Raw genomic sequence first — 26742 nt, forward strand, 5'->3', positions numbered from 1 at the left:
ACCGCCCCCTGCAAGATGCTGCCCGGGGCAGTTGCCCGTGTCGCCTATATCTAAATCCGCCATTGCCTAGCGGACTCACTAAATACACATGCTTCATTTGGAAATGATGTCTGGGGGTTGGAGTGTGACTCTGGCTATCCGTAAATTTAAAATACAAGAAAATGGTCCCCATCCTGCACTGGTGTCACTAATTTGAAATGATTTAAACTTTTACTTTTTATTCTTAAGTATATTTTAGCAATTCCAGGTCTAAGTTTGAAGTTTGAATGTGTGTGTGTGTGTGTGTGTGTGTGTGTGTGTGAGTTAGCCCCACCAGTGATCTCGGGGATGTCCAGGGTACAGGACCTGTCAGTGGTGTCAGGACAGGAGGTAGAGTTCCAGTGTCGGGTCAGTGGGCGCCCAGCCCCCAAAGTTGAATGGAGCCGGGATGGAGAGTGAGTCTTTCTTGACATTGACACTTGTGCATATAGCTACTACCCATCACATGAAATTGTTTATTCACACTCATATACAAATGTAGGATCGTAATTTGATTACTCTTGTGTTGCTGAGAATTTTCCTGCACGGCAGGAAATACAAACTTGTAGTGTATTTAGGTTTTAAAAAGGATTCTAAAGTTTGTAATTTCCACTTTGAAATTTCAGACTTGATTTGTCCAAATGAAAAATGTATCAGACCCAACAAAAATGTCCATGAATTATAATCCACATAATAATTCACATTTCCTGTTGCTGCAGGATTATTTTCCTGCTGTAGCAAAGTCGCTCAAATTAATATCCTACATTTGTACATACATCATGTGTCAGATATCACTTTTTGTGTGTGGATTAGCCTAGCCAATACACTGTCAGGCTTTGGAGTATTGACCCCACTCCCTCCTACTCCAGGGTGCTGTCCAAGGACGGGGACCCCCATGTGGAGTTCCATGAGCAGGGCCAGGTGATGAAGGTGAAGGCAGTCAGACTGAGGGACCAGGGCTTGTACCAGTGTCTGGCCAGTAACAGCGCTGGGACACAGATGCGCCAGTTCAGACTCACTGTGCAAGGTACTGTTCCCTCTCTCATGTTTCCTTCTCAATGACCTCATACCAACAACACAAACTTCCTTCTGCATCTCAGAAATAATTACAATGTTTATCGCTGAAGCAGATTCACTTTCTATACTACAGTATACCTTGAGAAAGTCACCTTTCTCTCTTCTCACGCTCCTCCTCTCTCCTCCTGTTTTTCCAGCTCCCCCCACCATCATGGGCCCCAGTGAGACCTCAGAGGTGTCTGTGGTGTTGGGTTTCCCCACGGTTCTGCCCTGTGATGTCGAAGGTTCTCCCATGCCCAGTATCACCTGGCTGAAGGACAACCAGCCCATCGTGTCCAGTGCCCAGCTCACCTACACCCGGGGTGGGCAGGCACTGAGGTTGGGGGCAGCACAGGGCGACAGTGCCGGTCTCTACACCTGCCGAGCCTCAAACCCAGCAGGCACCACTCTTAAACACTACTCACTCAGTGTGCTGGGTAAGGTAACCAGACAAGGAGAGGGTTGATTCTGGTCTATGTACTGAACAGTAGTCTAACATCATTACAATTCAATGTACGTAAATAACGGAGAGGTATTTGACTGCCTGTTTGATTTGATCAGTTCCACCCCAGATTGAAGGGGACTCTACATCTCTGAGTTTCGGTAGCCGAGATGAGAAAGTCCGGATCAACGGCTCATTAACCCTGTCCTGTCTGGCTAAAGGCTTCCCTGAACCCAAGACCCAGTGGTTCAAAGATGGACAGGTTGGTTTGTGTTTCTGTCTAGCTACTGCATTTCACACAAGTTCATTTAACGCAACAGATGTCTATTTCTGCTTATTTGAAACATTTTGGATTTATTTTTGCTGTTTCTAGTTGTTGACTAGGAACTCCCACACTGGTATCCGTGAGAGTGGTCACCTTCTTCACATAGACAATGCCATGCTCTCCCATGAGGGACAATACACCTGCATGGTCACCAACACTGCAGGAGAGGACAAGAGAGACTTCCACGTCACTATTCAGGGTGAGTGTCCACGTATGGAATTTAAACTGTCTGCCGTTAATTCACACTATGCAACCTAATCTCACTGCACCCTTGTGAAACTAACTGAACATTCGTTCTCTCTCTCTCTCCAGTTCCTCCCATCTTCCATCGGGGAAGTAACGGTGCAGCAGCCTGGGGTCTGGGAGGAGAGGAGGAGGAGGAGGAGGAGGGAGGGGTTAGAGATGATGAGATGACAGAGAGAAGGGAGGTGGTCCTGGGGCATCCCATCAGCCTGTCCTGCGAGAGTAACGCCATCCCTCCGCCCCATCTCAGCTGGTACAGAGAGGGACGCAAGCTCTCCACCGCTGACGGAGTGGTACTGCTGCCAGGTGAGAGGGGGACCATGCCCTCTAGGTCTAGTTCTACGATATCAAACTGGTACAACGACCAGTATGGCACTACTGCAGCATCAGCTCCACTGTGATCCAATAAGATGCTCTGTTATGTTGTTGTCCTTTAGGTGGGCAGGTACTCCAGATTCCACGGGTCCAGCAGGAGGATGCTGGGAAATATACGTGTCAGGCGGTGAACGAGGCAGGGGAGGACCGCATGCACTTTGACCTGGAGGTTCTGGGTAGGCACGCTTTGTTACTATCCCTGTTATTCTGTCAACTTATTATTCAATCATGGTCCTCGTACAGTCAAAAGCCTTAATGCCTAAACCTGCAAAATGGATGTGCCATTTCTGAATGTTTTTCTCTTTTGGCGTCCTGTTTTCCCAGTCCCCCCAGTGATAACGGGTCAGTTGGATGAGTTCATGGAGGAGATAGGAGCAGTGGTGAACAGTACCGTGGCTCTCCACTGTGACGTGACGGGTCACCCAGAACCAGCCATCTCCTGGCTGAGGGACGGCACACCGCTGCCCTCCGGACAACACCACAGCATCAGTGAGGACGGGAGACAACTACAGGTCAGAATCCCGTATACCAAAGCACTGCACTGCTTAGTACAGTATAAGGACTTCCCTTGGAATAGAATGGCCCCCGTCCTGCGCTGGTGTCACTAATTTGATTTAATTAAATATACAGCCCTCTCTTATTTCATCTGTCTCAGGGGGCAGGTCTATAATATTATGTTATTAATTATTCTGTCTTTCAGATCCTCAGTGTGCAGGTGTCAGACATGGCCAGCTACCTTTGTGTGGCTGAGAACAAGGTTGGAGCAGTGGAAAAACTCTTCAGTCTGACTGTGCAAGGTGAGATGGAGCCCACAAGTACAGACATCTCTTCAAATGCCACATCAAGCTGATTTCTACAATTCACACAGGAAGGACAGAGATATCCTGTGAATGTGTTTACGTGTTAGCTGAGTGTGAGCTGATGTATTCCTGTTCCTCTCCAGTTCCCCCAAGGATGGTAGCTGGCAGGGAGGAGGAGGTGAGTGTGATAAAGGGTCACATGGTGTCCATGATGTGTGACGTCCAGGCGTACCCTCCTCCAGAGATCACATGGACCAGAGATGGACAGGTCCTCCAGTTCAGCACGGGCATCCATATCCTGCCAGGTCAGAGCTGGCTCCTCAACACACTGCCCAGAGCCCATAACACATTCCATAACTCATTGTGTACTCAATCGGCCAACCATACACAATAAACGCATAGCAATTCAAAATGCATTTTATCTGTGATTTGTCTACTGTACACTGTCTTTCTGCTGTTCTCTGCTGACTTCCTCTGATACCTGCTATCTAGTTTACTGTACTGTCATTCTGATTAATTCACTGATCATAAACTATGCCTTCTGAACTACGTATTGTTGTCTGTACTGTAGGAGGTCAGATGTTGCAGCTGCCCCGGGCCAGACTAGAGGATGCGGGACAGTACGTGTGCACTGCCACCAACTCAGCAGGCCAGGACCAGAAGAGCATCCTGCTCAGTGTCTATGGTGAGAAACTGTGCTGCGTTCATCAGTGTCACACTTCACTTGCTACAATATCTTAATTAGCACTTAAATATTGTCTATTTTATTCCTATGGGTTTACAGTCCTGCCCACGCTGAAGCCCCGCCTTGACTCTGAGTCAGAGGTCCTGACCCCTCAGGTGGGGTCATCTGTCACTCTGCGTTGTGAAGCTCGGGGCATTCCGACGCCTGAGGTCACATGGTACAGGAACGGGCTGCAGCTGGCAGCTAGGACTGGACTGAAAGTGGAGCAGCATCAGCTGGAGATCATGGGAGTGCAGGTAAACACACTGTCATCACCTTCAGTTGGTGCTGTCCTAACTGCTTTAGACGAGTTAGCACTGATAACTAAGGGCATGAGATTAACCCTGTTTTAAGCATCAAAGTGAAACACTGTTGTTCTGTTTCATGCTGACTATGGTTCATGGTCCATAGGTGGCTGATGGTGGAATGTACATCTGCAAGGTGTCCAATGTGGCTGGACAAGTGGACAGGACCTTCCGCTTGACTGTTCATGGTGAGACTTGCCTCCCATGTAACCTCCATTAGATCTGTTTCTTACATATGGTAATACTGGCATATCAGATGTCACAGTATAATGAATCTCATTGTTTCTATTCTGTTCTCCTCCTTAGTACCCCCTGTCCTGGATGGGCCTCTTCATGAGTCCCTCACTCAAAACCTGGGCTCCCATGTCACCTTGCTGTGTGAGCCTACAGGGGTCCCAGTACCCAGTATAACCTGGCTGAAGGATGGCATCCCTATTGGTAAGAAGCTGAAGTTTTATAAATTAACTGTGACAAATTCAGTTTTGACAAGATCACATTTTGACACGTGTATTAATGCATTTGAATGAATGAGACCTCCAGCTGCTGGTTTAGCCTGACCTGTGTGGTTATTTCTTTCCCAGAGAGCAGTCTGCAGTGGCAGTGGTCGGTACGAGGCAACAGGCTGGAGTTGGGTCCTCTGACCCTCTCTCACGCTGGAACCTACACCTGTGTGGCCAAGAACAGGGAGGGACAGACTCAGAAGGACTTTGCTCTCACAGTGCAAGGTAGGCTACAGACTCCCCCACAACAGTGGCAGTCGGTGATGTTCAAGATGAGGGAGGATGATTTTTTTTATTTTTAGAAGCATGGCTTTATTTCTATTACAGCATATTAGATGACTGTCATTCATATTACATTCACCCAGTTCAATGTAACATCGATAGATTTAGACTACTACATGATACTCAAAGTTTCCCTATACCCATCATGAGTTCGCTATAACAATGCCTATGAATGAAAGTTTACAACGTAAGTGCACACAGGTCGAAAGAAAGATTTAAGGAAACAGTGACACATTGACAGACAGTAACACATTCAATATCGCCTGCACACTCTTGCCTGCATCTAGCTGATCTAGGGGGTAATCATTAGTCCAACAGTTGCAAACTAGAGTTCCTGTTGGACAAATTCAGGTATGTTTATCCGTGTTTCGTTTGCTTCCGTTTGAATACACCCCTGATCACACGCAAACAGTTCATTTTCATAGCCAGATACAAAACAACTTGTTGTATTACTTCTCGCATCTACGCGCTCTCCTCCTCTCACCTTTTCCCTTTGCTTGTGGACATCAATGCACAACACATCAGCTGTCTGTGACCAGGCGATTAAACCTTTTCAAGCCAAACCTTCATATCATAACCGCTACACACAGCCTACATTGTTGTCAACATATTAGCAAAAGTAACGTCATAGTCAGCATAGCTAATAGAACTAACGCCTTAGTAAACTTACTATAATCATGTAGTACAGTCAGTAAGCAATTAACAGTTACGCCGGTGGGCCCCAGTGGCAATAAATTAGTAAAACCAAAGCTTACCTTGACTTGGAAGAGTTCCAGTGTTGGATAGACATACAGTAGCCAGCTAGCTAACATAGCATGCCTCTCTATTTGAGCCGGGTGTTTGAGTAGGCTAACCTAGCTAGCTGCTGTTAGGAGTGTGTATTGGAGGCGAAGTCAGGTGCAGGAGATTAGAGTGTAGTGAACAGGCGCACTTTTTATTCCGGTCACACTGACAGCACAAAATAACATAAAATGTGCCCAAAACACGGAACATAGATAAAAAGTAATGCGTGTAACCATATCCACAATATCAAAATACACGTAACACAAACAATCCTACACAAGACATGATGGGGAACAGAGGAATAAATACATATGAATTGATTGGGAAATTAAAACTAGGTGTGCAGGGAACAAGACAAAACAAATGGATACATGAAAAATGGAGCGGCGATGGCTAGAAAGCTGGCCACGTCGACCGCCGAACACCGCCCGAACAGGGAAGTCGTGACAGCTGCACTAGCTACCTAAGTAAATTAAAGTGAAAGTGACATTTTTGGGGGGGAAATATAGCTAGCTCTCTCTCTCACTCTCTCTCTCGCTCCTCCATATTTTAAAAGAACTTAATTTGTTCAAAACTGTTCAACTATTGTCTTTCTCTCTTTGAGTCAACTACTCACCACATTTTATGCACTGCAGTGCTAGCTAGCTGTAGCTTATGCTTTCAGTACAATATTCATTATCTGATCCTTGATTGGGTGGACAACATGTCAGTTCATGCTGCAAGAGCTCTGATAGGTTGGAGCATGTCTTCAGGAAGTTGTCATAATTACTGTGTAAGTCTATGGAAGCGGGTGAGAACCATGATCCTCTTAGGTTTTGTATTGAAGTCAATGTACCCAGAGGAGGGCGGAAGCTAGCTGTTTTCTGGTGACACCATGGTGCTACCCTACAGAGTGCTGTTAAAGCTATATTGCAAGACATTGTGGTTTAATAAATTATTTGGTGAAATTAGAATATATTTAGTGTAGTTTTATCTAAAAAGGATAACTTTTTTAATGTTTGACCTCCATTGTCCCTACACATTGTAAATTAGATTACACCCAAGATAATCAATCACATGTTGTGAGGAGAATCAAAGACCTTTTGCATGTCAGTGTTGTGAGTCATAGTGCTGATCTTTTGTTTCAGTGTCGCCCACAATCCTGGACTCTGGCCATCCATCTGACCTGAGTGCCCCAGTGGGCGATGAGCTGACTCTGGAGTGCAAAGTGAAAGGGACACCCACACCCCGCCTCAGCTGGCTGAAGAATGGAGTGACTCTGGAGGGCTCAGACACCCAAGAGATAGAGTGAGTCCCTTTCACTTACAATTGCCAGCCTAAGTACAGTTGAAGTCGGAAGTTTACATACACCTTAGCCTCTAGCGTCGAGCAATCCCGTATCCGGGAGCGTAATCATAGCCTCAAGCTCATTACCATAATGCAACGTTTCCTATTCATGAAAATCGCAAATGAAATGAAATAAATATATTCAAACACAAGCTTAGCCTTTTGTTAACAACACTGTCATCTCAGATTTTCAAAATATGCTTTTCAACCAAAGCTACACAAGCATTTGTGTAAGAGTATTGATAGCCTAGCATAGCATTAAGCCTAGCATTCAGCAGGCAACATTTTCACAAAAACAAGAAAAGCATTCAAATAAAATCATTTACCTTTGAAGAACTTCGGATGTTTTCAATGACGAAACTCTTAGTTAGATAGCAAATGTTCATTTATTCCAAAAAGATTATTTGTGTAGACGAAATAGCTCCGTTTTGTTCATCATGTTTGGCTAAGAAAAACACCGGAAAATGCAGTCACTTACAACGCCGAACTTTTTTCCAAATTAGCTCCATAATATCGACAGAAACATGGCAAACGTTGTTTAGAATCAATCCTCAAGGTGTTTTTCACATATCTATTCGATAATCTATCAGTGGTGGCAGTTGCCTTCTAATCAGAAGAAAACGGAAAAATACTGCAGCTGGAGATTACTCAATAATCACGACGGAGGACACCAAGCGACCACCTGGTAGATGTAGTCTCTTATGGTCAATCTTCCAATGATATGCCTACAAATACGTCACAATGCTGCAGACACCTTGGGGAAAACATGGAAAACGTAAGCTGACTCCTAGCTCCTTCACAGCCATATAAGGAGTCATTGCCATGAGGCGGTTTTAAAATATGCGGCACTTCCTGATTGGATTTTTATCTGTTTTTTTTCTGTAACATCAGTTCTGTGGCACTCACAGACAATATATTTGCAGTTTTGGAAACGTCAGAGTGTTTTCTTTCCAAAGCTGTCAATTATATGCATAGTCGAGCATCTTTTCATGACAAAATATCTTGTTTAAAACGGGAACTTTTTTCATCCAAAAATTAAAATAGCGCCCCCTATATCCAATAAGTTAACCAAATACATTTAAACTCCGTTTTTCACAATTCCTGACATTTAATCCTAGTAAAAATTCCCTGTCTTAGGGCAGTTAGGATGACCACTTTATTTTAAGAATGTGAAATGTCAGAATAATAGTAGAGAGAATAACTTATTTCAGCTTTTATTTCTTTCATCACATTCCCAGTGGGTCAGAAGTTTACATAGACTCAGTTAGTATTTGGTAGCATTGCCTTTAAATTGTTTAACTTGGGTCAATTGTTTCGGGTACCCTTCCACAAGCTTCCCACAATAAGTTGGGTGAATTTTGGCCCATTCCTCCTGACAGAGCTGGTGTAACTGAGTCAGGTTTGTAGGCCTCCTTGCTCGCACATGCTTTTTCAGTTCTGCCCACAAATTGTCCACGGGATTGAGGTCAGGGCTTTGTGATGGCCACTCCAATACCTTGACTTTGTTGTCCTTAAGCCATTTGCCACAACTTTGGAAGTATGCTTGGGGTCATTGTCCATTTGGAAGACCCATTTGCGACCAAGCTTTAACTTCCTGACTGTTGTCTTGAGATGTTTATTCAAATTATCCACATATTTTTACCTCCTCATGATGCCATCTATTTTGTGAAGTGCACCATTCCCTCCTGCAGCAAAGCACCCTCACAACATGATGCTGCCACCCCCGTGCTTCACGGTTGGGATGGTGTTCTTCGGCTTGCAAGCGTCCTCCTTTTTCCTCCAAACATAACGATGGTCATTATGGCCAAAACGTTCTATTTTTGTTTCATCATACTAGAGGACATTTCTCCAAAAAGTACGATCTTTGTCCCCATGTGCAGTTGCAAACCGTAGTCTGACTTTTCTATGATGGTTTTGGAGCAGTGACTTCTTCCTTGCTTAGCAGCCTTTCAGGTTATGTCGACATAGGACTCGTGTTACTGTGGATATAGATACTTTTGTACCTGTTTCCTCCAGCATCTTCACAAGGTCCTTTGCTGTTGTTCTGGGATTTATTTGCACTTCACACCAAAGGACGTTCAACTCTAGGAGACAGAATGCGTCTCCTTCCTGAGTGGTATGACGGCTGCGTGGTCCCATGGTGTTTATACGTGCATACTATTTTTTGTACAGATTGGACATTTCTCCCAAGGATGAACCAGACTTGTGGAGGTCTACAATTTTTTCCTGAGGTCTTGGCTGATTTCTTTTGATTTTCCCATAATGTCAAGCAAAGAGGCACTGAGTTTGAAGGTAGGGCTTAATATACATCCACAGGTACACCTCCAATTGACTCAAATGATGTCAATTAGCCTATCAGAATCTTCTAAAGCCATGACATAATTTTCTGGAATTTTCCAAGCTGTTTAAAGGCACATTCAACTTAATGTATGTAAACTTCTGACCCGCTGGAATTGTGATACAGTGAATTAGAAGTGAAATAATCTATCTGTAAACAATTGTTGGAAAAATTACTTGTGTCATGCACAAAGTAGATGTCCTAACTGACTTGCCGAAACTATAGTATGTTTACAAGAAATTTGCGGAGTGGTTCAAAAACGAGTTTTATTGACTCCAACCTAAGTGTATGTAAACATCCGACTTCAACTGTATGTGTATCAGTGTTATTCTCTTAACAGGGTTCGACATACAGGGCTGCCTGCTGGCCCGGGGAGGTTTTGAAAAAGCTCAGTCGAGCATCCTCATCAGTGCCCCGCTTGGGCCAGTGAAGGAAATATTGTAATAAGGCTATTTTTAAACTAGGCTATTTAACTGATTAAAGACAAACAAGCAGATGAAATCCCTTAGCTGTCTGTTCCTTATGTCAATTATTTATCACCAGTGGTGATTTTATCATGTAAATCTTGGTGGGGCAAGCTCCAACAAAGTATTTTAGATGCATGCCTGCAAGTCACTACACAACACAACACTAAACAATACATTAATTGCACTATAACAGTGACAAATGGTGCCCACAAACTGTTAGGGCCTACATAAAGCTGTCCCAACAGCAGTCCAAACACCTACACTTGGCTATCAGCGGAGCCTTGTCTGGCAGCGAAACAGTTCATTCAGTATAATTTACTGCCTTTAAAAAAAACATACAGTACCAGTCAAAAGTTTGGACACACCTACTCATTCAATGGTTTTCTTTATTTGTACTTTAGAGGTTCTACTGCTCCAATATAATTATTCTGTGATTTCATTTCTGATCAGTTTTCATGAGAGATGTAGACACGTTCGTATGTTTCCCGCTGTTTAAATGGAAGGGTGTTGTGGAGTTATTATGAGCAAGACAACATTGAATGTTGGATTGTTTTCCATGCAAAGTGTTTCATTTCAAATGGAAACCGATTTTTGTTCACCTTCTAGTTTTTAAAACTTCTTCAGGATTGGTGGGTCCCCTGCGGGACGGTTGAGATAACGTAGGCTAATGCGATTAGCATGAGGTTGTAAGTAACAAGAACATTTCCCAGGACATAGACATATCTGATATTGGCAGAAAGCTTAAATTCTAGTTCATCTAACTGCACTGTCCAATTTACAGTAGCTATTAGAGTGAAAGAATACCATGCTATTGTTTGAGGAGAGTGCACAGTTTTGAACATGAAAAATTATTAATAAACAAATTAGGCACATTTGGGCAGTCTTGATACAAAATTTTAGACAGAAATACAATGGTCCATTGGATCAGTCTGAAATGTTGCATATACACTGCTGCCATCTAGTGACAAAAATGATACAAATGGTACAAAAAAAAAGTTTTTTTTTTTTATTTGTATTATCTTTTACCAGATCTAATATGTTATATTCTCCTACATTCCTTTCACATTTCCACAAACTTCAAAGTGTTTCCTTTCAAATGGTACCAAGAATATGCATATCCTTGCTTCAGGGTCTGAGCTACAGGCAGTTAGATTTGGGTATGTTATTTTGGACAAACATTTAAAAAAAGATCCTTAAGAGTTAAACATGATACAGTAACCCCTCAATAACTCTTCAGCATCTCAAATGGCGAGACTGACTAGTGACCACATGGACAGACTTAATTAGTGAGTTTGTGTCGGGAGCATGATGTCTATTTAGTCAGGCAATGCCCACATTATTCTGACATATTTTAGAATGTAAAAATGCATTATGCTTAGTGGCTTAGTGGTAGGCTATTACAACAGTGAAATATAAAATGTTGGTTCTTGAAAATTACAATTAAGTGCACAAAAAACTAATTGAAAGACCTTGAATTTGACTTGCCAATGAATGTATTAACCTTGTATAGGCTACTTGCTTAGCTCGCCAATGAAAGAGAAAAATCACCTGCTATTGAAATAATGCTACATCATTTGCTTTCCTGTCAGATGTTGATATGGCTGTAGGTATCCTTGTGGTTAGCGCGTTGGGCCAGTAAACGAAAGGTTGCAGACCGTATACCCAAGGCGACAAAGTGAAAAATCTGTCGATGTGACCTTGAGCAGGGTTAATCATTCTAATTTGTTTCAGGGGCTCTGTACTACTATGGCCAACCCTGAAAAACAACACATTTCACTTCACCTATGTGGTTTATGTGATAATAAAATGGTTTATATATTTTTTATTTCTTGGAGGGGCCAGAAGCCTTCAGTTGGCACTTGACCTGTGTGACACTGGCAAATTTACCTGAATGTCCAGCCCTGCTTCGTAATCACTGACGTGTGTGTGTTCTGTGTTACAGCATATCCCCTGATGGGAGTACTCTAACCCTGCTAAGGCTGAGGCCTGAGGACTCTGGGACTTACACCTGTCTGGCTGTCAGCCCTGCTGGACAGGAGAGCAAGATCTTTACCCTCCTTGTACTGGGTCAGTTGTCTTTTATCTACGTGTTAAAGAAAATATTTCCTAACTAAATTAGTACTGAGCTTCCTAGAAACAATCTGGATTCTTGGTAATAATGATGATGTATTTCCGCACAGTGCCCCCCTCTATCTCGGGTGAGACCAGTGCCCCCAGAGAGGTGCAGACCACCCAGGACAGTGTGGTGACCCTGGAGTGCCAGGCAGCGGGTAACCCTCCACCCCAGATCAGCTGGCTCAGGAATGGACGCCCCCTGCTCCTCTCTCCACGTATCCGCCTCCTCTCCGCAGACACTGTACTCAGGTAAGATTCTATACATGGCAAATGTCTAGTTTGGTAGCTCTCGCACAAAACGGCCTTAATGAAGGAATAAACAGGATATGTTTTTGTAAGTATGCCTGAGTTTCAGGTGAGGTGAAAGTGAATGTGTATGCCCTCTGTGTGTGTAGGATCTCTCCAGTGCAGCTGTCAGACTCTGGGGTCTATACATGTGTGGCACGTAGTCGCGCTGGCCTCGCTGAGCTTAACTTTGATGTACAGGTCCAAGGTACTAACTTATACTCCCCACCTCCTTTTGTTGAATACACCACTGAGCTGTAAGTGCTATACCTGTAAACGGATGTCTGTCTGTCTGCCTGCCTGCCTGTCTATGTCTCAGTTCCTCCAGGTGTGGACCATGTGGAGCCTGTAAAGCCGGTCACAGTGGTGCGGGGGTCCCTGGTGACGCTGACCTGTGAGGCGCAGGGTGTCCCCCCTCCCTCCTTGAAATGGCTAAAGGACGGCCAGCCTCTGTCCCTGCATCGCAACCTGCTGCTTGACGGCCAGGAGACGCGGCTGCAGCTGCCTGACGTGGGGCTCTCTGACAGAGGCCTCTACAGCTGTGTGGCCAGCAACCAGGCTGGCAGCAGCACCAAGAGCTTCAACCTCACTGTGTTGGGTGAGCAGGCAGAACAAACATTCTCCATTCACCCAAACAGCACCTACGCACAGATGAAAAGTTGAAGCTCTGCTGAAGCAATATGAATGTTTTCTATTCTTGCACAGAGCCTCCAAAGATCTCCATCAGCTCTCCAGAGGAGTTGATGGTGGCCGTGAACACTGCTCTGGAGCTGGAGTGTACTGCAGAGGGCGTCCCCTCTCCTACCCTTAGCTGGCTCAAGGATGGGCGCCCTCTACAGGGAGATAGTGAGATAGTAGAGGAGGACGGACACTTCCTCAGGATTACCAAAGTGCAAGTAAGTCATAAACGTAATGACACAGCATTTAGTTGACATTCAGACCTCACTGCTGTATAATGGTAAACACCAGATCATACCAGTGACATCTCTGTTGTTAGGTGGAGGATGCAGGTCTATACACCTGTCTGGCTAGCAGCCCAGCAGGCGAGGATGGAAGTAACCACTGGGTCCGTGTTCAAGGTGATACATGTGTTTCCTAGCCGTATATTGTCAACCCTGCCAATAGATAGCAAGGTACTTATAAATCAAATCCTGATCCTAATCATCAACGCTTGTTTCCCTGCTCCAGTTCCCCCAACTCTTCTTGGTTCTGATGATGTCAGAACGTTGTCAGTCCCAGCCAAAGGACACCTGACTCTGGAGTGCCAGGCTGACAGTGACCCTCCACCAGACATAGAGTGGTACAAGGACGACGTGAAATTACAGGTCCGACTGGACGTCATGGAAACAGGGTGGCAGGAATCACACAATATAGTACAAAACGTTATTGACTCTCTCTTTTTCTGTCTCCCTCTTTCTCCCCTGGTCCCAGCTGGGGGGTCGTATCCAGAGGCTGGCCGGGGGTCAGTACCTGGAGATCCAGGACGTCAGGCCTCAGGACAGTGGCCAGTACAGCTGTGTGGTCACCAACATGGCTGGAAGCACCAACCTCTTCTTCACTGTGGAGATCCTCAGTGAGTTGATAACATGATGATGATATGGAATAAATCTGCAGTATAAACCTCAATCAATTATATAATGTGTATTTTCATGTCTCTTTCCCCCCAGTGCCACCAGTCATCAAAGAGAGCAGCTCTGTGGTCACTGCACATGTCAGTCAGGATGCAGTCTTGCCCTGTGAAGTAGAGGGGGAGGCCTCACCTACAATCCTGTGGAGGAAAGATGGCATCCCTATTGGTCCTGACGACAACAAGTAAGGGCTTCTTACTTTTTGTTCCACTGACTTAGCTAATGGAGGTTATTGGGATACTGTCTTTACACATAAAGCAGAATGTCATCTTCTGTATGACTGTGGATGTGTAGATTGTCAGGGGAGCTGACTGATTGTGTGTGTCCTGTGTCCCAGGTACACCACACTGTCTGAAGGCTCTCTGCGTGTAAAGGCTGTTCAGCTGAGTGATGCTGGACGCTACTACTGCACCGTGTCCAATCAGGCCGGATCAGATCACCATGGGATGGACTTACGCGTGTTTGGTAAATAAATACAACAAAGAAAAACAGAATCACACCATAATACAGTAGATTTACCTTTTTACATGAACATTTTGGATCAGACACTCTTATTCAGGTTTTCAGCCACTGCATTACAGTCAGCACCTTACAGTCAGATTGGTTTGTATGCCATACATATGTATTTTTTTTATGACTTGGGTCCCTGTAGTTGGTCCCTCGATCAACCCTGGTCCCTTCAACGTGACGGTGACCACAGGGGTGAGAGCCGTGCTGAGCTGTGAGGCCACAGGTATACCTGCACCTAAAGTCACTTGGAAGAGGAATGGGACTCCCATAGACCTCAACCAGCAGTCTGGCACATACAGGTACGTGGAGCAGAATGGCCTGTCCTCCTGTGAATTATAAAACAATGGACATACATACAAAGGATTCATTTTGAATTATTGTGTGTGACTTTGTTTTGTTTCAAGGTTACTCTCCTCTGGATCTCTGGTCCTTTTCTCTCCATCCAATCAGGATGAGGGATACTTTGAATGCACAGCAGCCAATGAGGTTGGAGAGGAGCGCAGTGTCATTGAGGTTATCCTACAAGGTATTGTTGCTTTTAGGTCCTAATCCAACATTGGTAGAGAGCCATTTAATCTAAGATAAAGACTGAGATTTCTTCTCTCTTTCCCTTTAGCCCCCCCCACCATTGAAGATGACATCACAACAGTCATTGCTATCAAAATGGCCCCTGTGGTGCTGCCTTGCCATGCCCAGGGCCGCCCAGAGCCCAGTGTCAGCTGGACCAAGAGTGGAGCCAAGCTGGGCTCCCGAGGAGGGAGTTATCGGGTCCTGCCCACAGGTAGGTCCAACTGCTGCTCAGAGTGTAACATGGTACTATGGCCATCAGTGATTCTGTCATGTTAATACTTTGGTCTTCATTGTTGTGGTACTGTACTGTTTGGATCCAGGGGTGCTGGAGATTACAGCTGCTACCCCCAGTCATGCAGGGAGGTACACCTGCTCTGCCCGGAACCCTGCAGGGGTGGCCCACAAACACATCACTCTCACAGTGCAAGGTGGGTCCTCGGGTGGATTGTTGTTAAGGTTATACAGTAATGGTTAATGTTTTTGCTTTGTAACTCTGTCTTCATTTTACCATTTAACAATGGTTAGTCTGTATATGATAAACAACGACAAGGGATTTGCCCTCTCCCACTCAGAGCCCCCTGAGATCAGGCCCATGACAGAGGAAGTACAAGTAGTGTTGCATCATGGGACGGTTCTGCCCTGCGAGGTGAAAGGTTTCCCTCGACCCTCCATCACCTGGCAACGAGAGGGTGTTCCCATATTAACTGGTGAGAATGTCCTCTTTTAAACACTTGATCAGAAATCAAGCCATTATATAACACATTGGTCAGTTATACTCTGCTGCTTCTGAATAGTGATGTCTTCTTTCTATGGCTCTACAGGTCACAGACTGGCTCTCCTCTCAAATGGAGCTCTGAAGTTCTCTCGGGTCACACTGGGTGATGCGGGCACTTACCAGTGCCTGGCACAGAATGAAGCTGGCACAGCAATGGGAAGGACACGGCTCGTGCTGCAAGGTAACACACTACACCTCTACAGAGCATAGACATTTTGTCTGAAAGGTATGGAGGCACTTGTTGGTAATTAGTTGAATGCTTGTGGGCCTCAGAGAAATGTAAATAATGCATATCTCAATAGTGAAAGGTTCAACTATGTGTGATGGTGTTGCTCCAGTTCCCCCAGTACTGAGTGTTCCTCGTGTGGAGTACACGGCCGTGCTGGGCCAGCCAGTGAGCCTGGAGTGTGTGGCAGATGGGCAACCCCAGCCGGAGGTGTCCTGGCACAGGGAACGCAGGCCCGTCACAGAGGGGGCACACATACAGCTCTTTGCCAACGGCACCCTGAGGATCGCGGCCTCACAACGTAGTGATGCTGGCATGTACACCTGCTCTGCAAAAAACCTTGTTGGCAGGGCCAGCCATGACATGAGGCTTGTCATAATGAGTGAGTGGATAGGAACTGAGGGCATGAGACAGATTTAACCGTAGTTTAACCTAACATTAGGATTAACAGTGAATTGCGTAACTGATTTGCCAGTAATAAACTGAGTCTTTCTCTCTCTTCTAGTCCCGCCTATGATTCCTGCTGGTCAGCCAGAGCTGTCTGTTGTCCAGGGCTTCCAGGCCTTGTTGCCGTGTGCGGCTCAGGGTTTGCCAGAGCCCAGGGTGTCATGGGAGAAGGACGATAACACCGTGCCCAACCTGCCTGGCAAATTTACTGTTCTGCGATCAGGAGAGCTGATCATTGAGAGGGCAGAGGTCAGAGACGTTTCTACTTTACAGTGTATAATCAAGGAGATTTAGGTGAAGATTCTGATCAACTTTTTGTCCCTTGTAGCCAGGTGATGGTGGTGTGTTCACCTGTGTGGCCACCAACACAGCAGGCACAGCGAGACAGGACACCCGCCTGTCCGTCAACATGAGGCCCGCCTTCAAGGAGTTACCTGGTGACGTGACCCTGAACAAAGGCCAAAGTCTAAGCTTGTCTTGCCATGGCCAGGGCACCCCTACCCCTGTCATCTCCTGGACCGCTAACAACAGCCCCTATCCAGGTACTCCAGTGGCTACATATTCTGTTATGATTGATTTAAGGATCGATATAATGATCTTGATTGCTGCAATAGTCTCTCTCTCTAGATCTATATCTATCTATCTATCTATCTATCTATCTATCTATCTATCTATCTATCTATCTATCTATCTATCTATCTATCTATCTATCTATTTCTCTCTCTAACTCTATCTATCTCAGGTTCCAGTGTGGATGAGGCAGGCAGAAGCTCCTTGGTCATAGAGAATGTGACCATGAGTGATGCGGGAACCTATGTGTGCCTAGCAGAGAACAGTGTGGGCACCATTAGAGCACTCTCATTTGTCCGCATTAGAGGTGAGCACTTTCAAGACATGACCAGAGTTTAGACTGTTTATATTTGTATTGTTCTATTTGTTGATAGGGGTACACTGTATGTAAGGGATGTATCATGTATCCTTAGAACCTCCAGTTTTGAAGGGAGAGGCCCACATCTCTCAGACTGTGGCCCAGGGTGGCACAGCCATGCTGGACTGTCCTGTCCAGGGAAACCCCAGTCCTGTCCTCCGCTGGCTCCATGACGGCAGTCCCCTTCTCCGCTCCCTTCGCCTGCAACCCCTCCATAATGGCTCCCTGGCCATCTACAGCATCACGGTAACACCTCACGTGTCCCATCTGTCTCTCAGAAATATTTTTATCCAGTGTTTGAATTTGAGAGTTCATATCTTGAGTTAAAAAATGTCTGTACAAACAAAAAGAGAGTAGGCTTACACAAGAAATGATGGACAATTTTGAAGTCAGCTTAAGAGTGAGAGGATGGACCACTGACTGCAGTCAATCTGCACTCCATCTGCAATCCTGGGTCATGGAACATTGTGTGACCTACAGTAACTGCAGTGTCCGAGTCTGGCCGTAATCAGATTGGCGTGAGTTCAGTCAGAGGCTAACAGTATTAGCTAGAGAGGGAAGGAGGGAGCTCAGATATGGATGTTCCCAGGCTCTCTCCCTGTTCTGCCGGCTGTAACGTTGTTAACTTTGTTACCTCTATAGCTAATGCTGGAATAGTACACCCTGCAGCTGACACTCTCAAAGACAAATAGTTCTTCTCACAGAGAGCTCTGTGATACTCTGTTGTCATACTGAGTTATTGCCGAACGAGCTAATGGAAAAACCATAAACTTTCCTTTTTAGAAAATGTCAGCTTTTAAATGCGTCAATGAGGGATAGAAGTTCCATAAACAAATCTGAAATATGCATCAGTCTTTTTCAACAGAAAAAAAATGAAAACAGCCAGTGGAACACAATGTTTATCGTAGAGTTGACTGACGCACTCAAAGAAACTCAAACGGGACTTCTTAGGACGGCAAGACTTTATTCAGCAGCAACAGTACACCATACTTCAGCATATGGAAACGTATTTCTGACCAGTCAGTAAGCTAACACACCCTTTTAGAAACTTTGAAACAGGGCAGGACCTAAAAGACTCATCCCTTGGTCGTCATACCAGATTGTTACTTCACTGAAGGATATAATGCTGACAGGTCATGATGATCAGTTTGGAAGTCAAGATCCCCTATTTTCTATTATCTTAGACGTACACAAAGTTGATACAGAGGATTAAACAAAGATGTTTTAAGACATAATCAGCTTGATTTATAAATGTCGTAGTTAATAATTGGCCAATTGATGCAGGTTATTGTTAGTACCTGTATATGAATATGACAAGTGCAGCTTCTAGTAGAAGCCTACACACTCACACATTCACAATCTTCACACACACACACTACACACTCACATTTAGCTGAACCACTGGGGTAATGTCACTACATTCTATGATGTTATTTGGAAGAGTGTAAGGATGAGGGTCCCCACCAGCAATATCAATCCTCATATTTCAGAGGAACAATAATAATGTGCTTGTGTTAAATGTGTTTATGCCATAACATCTATCTATCTGTCGCCATCGTTGTCAGAGAGGAGATGCAGGGGAGTACCAGTGTGTGGCTGAGAGTGAGGCTGGAGTCGCGGAGAGAACCGTCTCTCTCAAAATACAGAGTAAGTGATGTGTGGACAATAAACACAGTCACACCAACATCCAAATACTGTTGTGAAAATATGAAAAAGGAGTATTCTTAAAATTACACACATTTTTTATTTCATTCTCTAAATGTATTCTCTCTCTCTCTCTCTCTCTCTCTCTCTCTCTCTCTCTCTCTCTCTCTCTTGCCACAGTTAAGGGAGGTTACTCTAATTGGGAGGAGTGGGGCCCATGCAGCACCACCTGTGGACGAGGGGTTCAGGAGCGAATCAGGTTATGCAACAATCCAGAGCCAGTCAATGGGGGGCGATCATGCGACGGTCCCAGTATGGACTCCAGAAGTTGTCAGACTGGACTCTGTCCAGGTACGGCTGATTGAACTGATCTCCTGTCACTCCAAACAGATGCAGATGAATTTAACAATGGACTTATATAATGTAAATAAAAAGATTAGTACCATAACCCCCCCCCCCCCCCCTCTCTCTCTCTCGCTCTCTCTCTCTCTCTCTCTCTCTCTCCCCCCCTCCATCTTTCTCTATGTTTGGTGACTGAAGGGGAGGCCCCTCGTAAGGCCAGGGGCAGCCTGATAGGGATGGTGAATGATAGGGAGTTTGGGGTGTCGTTCCTGGAGGTTAACATCACAGAGGACCTAGAGGAGGGAACCAGCACCCTGCAGGCCCACCTGGACAACATCCCCCCTAGTGTGGGTGAGTATGGGAGTGGGAGAGGATTCTGTTTAGAAATACCAATCAAGTCAGTAACTTAATCAAGTTGTGAAGACGTTGTGTATATATCCCACAGTCACTGTCATTGAGCATGTCTGTACCCTGACCTATCATACTCTTAGAGATGTTTCCATATAAGCTGTGGTCTTACTACGGATGTTTTGCAGGTCCATTGCTGCGGGTGCTCGTGTCTGTGTTTGCTCCCATCTACTGGACCACAGTGCTGCAGACTGGAGCAGCCAGGAATGGCTACTCACTGACCCAGGGCCTGTTCAGACAGGAGTCCCAACTGGAGTTTGACACAGGTCAGTTAAGAACAGATACAGTTACATTCTGCAAAATAACCTGAATTGTTTTACTCTACTTTAAATGTAGTCCTACAACAGTGTTTGTCTCTATTGAAGTGAATTTTCCCTTTAAATCTGTACAGGTGTAAGATCTTAATTGGATCACCCTGTTGTTGCAAGAAATGTTCTTTATAGCAGGAAATACAAACTTGTAGTGTATTGCAAGGTTAAACAGGCTTCTCAAATTTATAATTTCCACTTTAACCCCCCCAAGGTCGATGTCCGTACCCCCCTGGATATTGAATTAGCATAATAAAAACAATCCCCATAAAAATCAGTCAGTTTAAGATAGATATTGGATGCGTCTCAATCCACTGCGTCTGCCCATGTCGCACTTCAGCATCTGTGGTGACAGAGCTAGAGCGGTGTCTGTCAGCCCATGAGACATCCCGAAGATCGGTCTTCTCACAAAATCGCCTCTAGCGTCTGTTTGGCCCCTCTATGGAAAGATGAGACTCTCACGAGCGTCTTGGGACTCATCTGAAGTCGATACAGCCGATCTACCATCTTCTGTCTGTAGCGTTTAGTGCCAAAAATAAGGGGTTAAATACACGTAAGAAAGAAATAACAAATGTTTCCTAATCTTTCTTATATCGCTGTTTCATGTAGTGAATCTGTTATTCAATGCATTTCTATGGCCAAATAGCAGTAAGGCCAAAAATAATGTTTCATCAAATTAAAAAAATGTAAGTATTTTTTTGTGATACTTCGAGGTGTCTTAAAATACCAAATCAAATAGCAAAATGATCCCTGGTATGACCATCTTAAAACAATTCCATATAGCTTAGTAGAACCCCCCGCCCCAGCTTAGACAGGGCTTAGAAACTTGTCAGATTTAATTTGCCCTAACAAAAAAAATTATCAACACATAAACAAATGTCCATTTAATTAATAATCATCACAATAATTCACATTTCTTCTTGCTGCAGGATTATTTTCCTGAAATTATAAAGTGGTCTAACTAAGATCCTACGTATGTACGTTGTAAGAGAACCAGCAGAGGGCATATTTCTCCTTGACTGCAGTTCATTTTTGTTCACTTGAGAATTCAGATTCCTAGTCCTTTATTGTCCCCAAATTTGTCGCAATAATACACAAGAACAGTGAAACACAACAGCAGCTTCTGACAAAAACATAGTGGCTTCAGAAAGTATTCATACCCCTCGACTTATTCCACATTTAGTTGTTACAGCCTGAATTCAAAATTGATTAAATTACTTTTTTCTCTCACCAATCTACACACAATACCCCATAATGACAAAGTGACAACATGTTTTTAGAAATGCATGCAAAGTTATTGAAAATGAAATACAGAAATATCTAATTTCCATAAGTATTCACACCCCCGAGTCAATACTTTGTAGAAGCACTTTTGGAAGTGATTACAGCAGTAAGTCTCTAAGAGCTGGATTGTGCAACATTTGCCCATTATTCTTTAAAAAATTATTCAAGCACAGTCAAATTGGTTGTTGATCATTGCTGGACAACTATTTTCAGGTCTTGCCATAGATTTTCAAGTAGATTTAAGTCAAAACTGTAACTCGGCCACTCAGGAACGTTCACTGTCTTCATAGTAAGCAACTCCAGTGTAGATTTGATCTTGTGTTTTAGGCTATTGTCCTGCTGAAAGGTGAATTAATCTCCCAGTGTCTGGTGGATAGGAGACTGAACCAGGTTTTCCTCTAGGATTCTGCCTCTGCTTAGCTCCATTCCATTTATATTTTATCCTGAAAAACTCCCCAGTCCTTAACTATTACAAGCATATCCATAACATGATGCAGTCACCACTATGCTTGAACATATATAGAGTGGTAATTAGTAATGTGTCGTATTGGATTTGCCTCAAACATAACACTTTGTGTTAAGGATAAAAAGTGAATTGCTTTGCCGCATTTTTTTCAGTATTACTTTAGTGCTATGTTGCAAACAGGATGCATGTTTTGGAATATTTTTATTCTGTACATGCTTCCTTCTTTTCACTCTGTCAATTAGGTTAGTCTTGTGGAGTAACTACAATGTTGTTGATCCATCCTCAGTTTTCTCCTATCACAGCTATTAAACTCTGTAACTGGTTTTAACTGGTTTCCTTCCTCTCCGGCAACTGAGTTAGGAAGGACACCTGTATCTTTACAGCAGTGACTGGGTGCATTGATACACCATCCAGAGTGTAATGAATAACTTCACAATGCGTAAAGGGATGTTCAATGTCTGTTTTTATTTTATTTTTACCCACCCACAATAGGTGCCCTTTGAGAGGCATTGGAAAACCCTCGTCTTTGTCGTTGAATCTGTGTTTGAAATGCACCGCTCAATTGAGGGACATTACAATTATCTGTATATGTGGGGTATAGAGATGAGGTAATCATTCAAAAATAATGTTAAACACTATTATTGCACACAGAGTGAGTCCATGCAACTTATTATGTGACTTGTTAAGGAAAGTTGTACTTCTGAACTTATTAAGCCTTGCCATAACAAAGGGGTTGAATAGTTATTGACTCAAGACATTCAGCTTTTCATTTTTCATTAATTTGTAAACAAAAAAACATTATTTCTCTTTGACCTTATGGGGTATTTTGTGTAGGCCAGTGACCCCCCAAAAATCTCAATTGAATCCATTTTAAATTCAGGCTGTAACCTAGCAAAATGTGGAAAAAGTCGTAAGGATCTCCAGGAGGAGGGGGGTGAAGACCACAACCTCATGAACCAGGGATTCATGTGCACCATCCTCTACAGACGGACAGGTCCTCTGGTTAGGAGACAGATCTATAGGTTTAGTGTGGAGGGTCTGGTGATTGGCAGATTTGACTACAGCAATAATAACTACCGGGTCACTAGCATGCAGGCCATGATCAATGAAACTTCTCTTCCCATTGACCTTTACCATTATGTTGACGTGTCTGGAAGGATTGAACAGTTTGAGAAATTCAGTTTCATGAACTTCATGAACTTACCTGATTCACATCATGAAGCACAGTAAGATATTTAATGCCAACAGACAAGTGATGGAGGTCCAGTATGAGATCCTGAAGTCTAGTGCAGTATGACAAAAGGGGTCTCATCATTATCTGTGAGATCAGGATCAGTGGAGGCTTGGGGAAGGAGCTATAGGAGGATGGGCTCATTGTAATGGTTTAAATGGAACGGTATCAAACATATGGAAACCACGTTTGACTCTGTTCCATTTATTCCATTTCAGCCACTACAATAAGCACGTCCTCCAATAGCTCATCCCACCAGCCTCCGCTGATCAGGACCGGTGTGGATAACATCACACGCTACTCATACAAGTATGATGCTAATAGTCAGCTTATAGTTACGACCTCAACGGCAACAGTAATTGACTGATTCATGGCAACAGTGCCAGACTAATGCCGTTGCGCTATGACTTACAAGACCGCATGACAAGACTTTGAGATATTCAGTACGAAATGGATGAAGATGGCTTCCTTCGCCTGCGGGACAATGTCATGTCTGATTACAGCTCCAACTGACAGTGTCGGAGAGGAGTGTTCACTACCGCTATAACGGCCTAGGCACGACCCGTGACGGCCCGCAGCTTCAGTTCTTCTATGCTGGCCTGACCAAACCTACCAGGGTGACCGACATGTTCAACCACTCCACCGCTCTGAGATCACTTCCCTCTACTTTGACCTGCAGGGACACCACCTCATCGCCATGGAGCTAAGCAGTGGGGAGGAATACTACGTAGCCTGTGATAACTCTGGCACGCCACTGGCCATCTTCAGTAGCCAAGGACACATTGTCAAGGAGATGCTCTACACCACTTACAGAGACAATTACCAAGACTCAAACTCTCCTTTTAGCTGATCATCGGGTTCCAGGGCGGTCTCTATGACCCGCTAACCAATCTGTTGCACCTGGGGAGGAGGGACTATGTATGATGTGGTGGCTGGGAGGTGGACCACTCCCAACCATAACCTGTGGATGGAGCTCAGCATCAACCCAAGCCTTTCAACCTCTACTCCTTCAACAACAGCTACGCTACAGATATTAGCGGTTGGTTGCAACTGTTTGGGTTTCAGCTCCACAATGTTGTCCCTGGTTATCCCAAGCCGGAGATGGAGAGCATGGAGCAAACCTACGCAATGATTAGGACTCAAACCAAGACACAAGACTGGGACCCTAGTAAGGTTCTGTTGGGTATCCAGTGTGAGTTGCCGAAACACCTGAAGAACTTAATCACTCTGGACCGGCTGCCTATGAGTAAGGTGAGTGCTCAGCTGGGGGCGTGGCATGGCTGGAGGCCCCGCTTCTCTGCCATCTCCTCCATCTTTAGTAAGGACGTCAAGTTTGCCATCAGAGATGATGTCGTCATCCCATCATTGGGGTTGCTAGCGAGGACAGCCTTCGTGTGGCAGCAGTCCTAAACCACGCAGTCTACCTGTCAGGCCTGCACTTCATGGTGGGTGTTCTGGATACTCACTACTTCATCAAGCCTGACCTGCTGGAGGGGGACCTAGGAGTGGTCGGCCACACCGTAGTGGGTTGCGTTCTGGACAACGGCGCCAACATGACCTTGTCCCAGATGATGACTGTGGTGGGAGCTTCGCTGACATCCAGATGCAAAACAGGACTCACTTCAACATCCACTACGGTGTCACAGAGGAGGAGAAGGAACATGTGCTGGAGGAGGCCCGGCACAGAGCGGTGGAGCAGTCCTGGGTCATACAGCACAGGAGGCTGGAGAGAAGTGCCCCAGACTCTGGACACAAAGGGGATGGTTTCCATGTGTTTGATGCCATTCCATTTACTCCGTTACAGCAGCTTCCACTGAACAATGTTGTGATTTGCTCTTATTTCAGTTTATACAGTACATATCTCTCTGTGATCTGTGAAATTGTAATGACAGCTACTGTCTTTTTTTTGTGACTACAAGACCCCCTGGCATCTGGGATTTTGCTTCTTCCTGCTTATTTGACATTCTGGTGGTACAATGGAATAGATTGTGTGAGTTTAGACAAATGAAATTGTATATAGCAAGTGCTTAATTAATCTCGTTAATCCGATCAAGAGAATTGATCGCTGGAGTTACACAGAACAACGGGGAAAAGTATTCAAGCTGAACCTATACAGTATAATTTACTTTTTAACAAATTGCTTATTGTAAAATATGTCATGTATTATCTGGGTGGAGCTCCTTCCATATCATAAAGTATTATTTGTATAATTTATTTACTGGACTAGAATGTGGAGCTTGCAGGGCAGACTATAGTGGCCTACACAAAGTGCTAAATCATTGTGTAAATGCTGCAAATAGCTCATCATATTGCAATTCACAGGTATTACATTCATTGTACCTTAATTATCCTGATGCCATTACAAGGCTGTCCTTACCAGTCTCTGTTCAGTTAGACAGACGTGTATCCGAGCTAGCAAGTCAATTGGCAGACAGTACAGAAGATAAGTCTCACTGAGTAATCCGAAAGTCATGAATTAGTTGTAAGAATCAATGGTTTTCATGGTACAAAAAGGTGATAAGCTTGTAAAAAGCTATAAGCTTGTCCAAATCAAATGTAATTGGTCACGTACACATGTTTAGCAGATGTTATTACGAGTGTAGCTAAATGTTTTTGCTTCTAGTTCCGACAGTGCAGCAATATCTAACAAGTAATATCTAACAATTCCACAACAAATACCTAATACACACAGATCTAAGTAAAGGAATGGATTAAGATTATATAAAAATATGGATTGGCAATGTCAGAGCGGCATAGGCTAAGATGCAATAGATAATATAGAATACAGTATATACATGAGATGAGTAATGCAAGATATGTAAACATTATTAAAGTGACTAGTGTTCCATGTATTAAAGTGGCCAATGATTTCAAGTCTGTATGTAGGCAGTAACCTCTCTGTGCTAGTGATGGCGGTTTAACAGTCTGATGGCCTTGAGATAGAAGCTGTTTTTCAGTCTCGGTCCCAGCTTTGATGCACCTGTACTGACCTCGCCTTCTGGATGGTAGCAGGGTGAACAGGCAGTGGCTTGGGTGGTTGTTGTCCTTGATCTTTTTGGCCTTCCTGTGACATCGGGCGCTGTAGGTGTCATGGACGGCAGGTAGTTAGCCCCCCGTGATCCGTTGTGCAGACCGCACCACCCTCTGAAGAGCCCTGCGGTTGTGGGCGGTGCAGTTGCCGTACCAAGTGGTGATACAGCCCGACAGGATACTCTCAATTGTGCATCTGTAAAAGTTTGAAGGTTTTAGGTGCTAAGCCTAATTTTCTTCAGCCTCCTGAGGTTGAAGAGGCGCTGTTGCGCCTTCTTCACCACACTGTCTGTGTGGGTGGACCATTTTGTAGGACAAGGCACACTTAAAGTTTATCAAGTGGGTAGAAGTATAGACTAATAATCAGGAGCGGGAAGTCAGAGCAAGGTGAAAAGCAGACAGGATGACAAATTCACAGTGGGTGTCTTATAAGAGCCTGAGTGTATACTAGTTACAGGTCAAATGTAGTAGATGTGGAGGAGGATTTTTCAAAGAGAAATGCACACAGAGAGAGTAGCTGTTTCCCACAGATAAAATTGACTGGAAACAGCAATGTTTCAA

General features: G+C 44.4%; 1 protein-coding gene across 1 annotated transcript in view; it reads left to right on the plus strand.

Annotated features, from left to right (window-relative positions):
* Positions 1 to 26742, plus strand: part of hmcn2 (hemicentin 2) — a 62911-nt gene that overhangs the window by 28877 nt on the left and 7292 nt on the right. The window contains exons 29-69 of the mRNA XM_036979721.2: positions 308 to 434; positions 888 to 1045; positions 1233 to 1511; positions 1636 to 1778; positions 1890 to 2040; positions 2154 to 2390; positions 2522 to 2635; positions 2784 to 2971; positions 3160 to 3256; positions 3403 to 3564; positions 3831 to 3944; positions 4044 to 4240; positions 4395 to 4476; positions 4595 to 4726; positions 4870 to 5013; positions 6981 to 7140; positions 11927 to 12051; positions 12165 to 12348; positions 12495 to 12592; positions 12704 to 12982; positions 13090 to 13280; positions 13382 to 13463; positions 13573 to 13709; positions 13816 to 13957; positions 14052 to 14196; positions 14350 to 14477; positions 14665 to 14821; positions 14927 to 15048; positions 15139 to 15303; positions 15413 to 15520; positions 15665 to 15799; positions 15914 to 16048; positions 16206 to 16475; positions 16599 to 16789; positions 16869 to 17082; positions 17283 to 17417; positions 17524 to 17714; positions 19034 to 19115; positions 19293 to 19463; positions 19653 to 19805; positions 19991 to 20128. Coding sequence (XP_036835616.2) covers positions 308 to 434; positions 888 to 1045; positions 1233 to 1511; positions 1636 to 1778; positions 1890 to 2040; positions 2154 to 2390; positions 2522 to 2635; positions 2784 to 2971; positions 3160 to 3256; positions 3403 to 3564; positions 3831 to 3944; positions 4044 to 4240; positions 4395 to 4476; positions 4595 to 4726; positions 4870 to 5013; positions 6981 to 7140; positions 11927 to 12051; positions 12165 to 12348; positions 12495 to 12592; positions 12704 to 12982; positions 13090 to 13280; positions 13382 to 13463; positions 13573 to 13709; positions 13816 to 13957; positions 14052 to 14196; positions 14350 to 14477; positions 14665 to 14821; positions 14927 to 15048; positions 15139 to 15303; positions 15413 to 15520; positions 15665 to 15799; positions 15914 to 16048; positions 16206 to 16475; positions 16599 to 16789; positions 16869 to 17082; positions 17283 to 17417; positions 17524 to 17714; positions 19034 to 19115; positions 19293 to 19463; positions 19653 to 19805; positions 19991 to 20128 — 6363 coding nt within the window. The remainder of the gene's footprint in view (positions 1 to 307; positions 435 to 887; positions 1046 to 1232; positions 1512 to 1635; positions 1779 to 1889; positions 2041 to 2153; positions 2391 to 2521; positions 2636 to 2783; positions 2972 to 3159; positions 3257 to 3402; positions 3565 to 3830; positions 3945 to 4043; positions 4241 to 4394; positions 4477 to 4594; positions 4727 to 4869; positions 5014 to 6980; positions 7141 to 11926; positions 12052 to 12164; positions 12349 to 12494; positions 12593 to 12703; positions 12983 to 13089; positions 13281 to 13381; positions 13464 to 13572; positions 13710 to 13815; positions 13958 to 14051; positions 14197 to 14349; positions 14478 to 14664; positions 14822 to 14926; positions 15049 to 15138; positions 15304 to 15412; positions 15521 to 15664; positions 15800 to 15913; positions 16049 to 16205; positions 16476 to 16598; positions 16790 to 16868; positions 17083 to 17282; positions 17418 to 17523; positions 17715 to 19033; positions 19116 to 19292; positions 19464 to 19652; positions 19806 to 19990; positions 20129 to 26742) is intronic.

The sequence above is a fragment of the Oncorhynchus mykiss genome, chromosome 6 (genome assembly GCF_057628025.1).
Source record: "Oncorhynchus mykiss isolate SJ-2025 chromosome 6, ASM5762802v1, whole genome shotgun sequence".
NCBI classification, from domain to species: domain Eukaryota; kingdom Metazoa; phylum Chordata; class Actinopteri; order Salmoniformes; family Salmonidae; genus Oncorhynchus; species Oncorhynchus mykiss.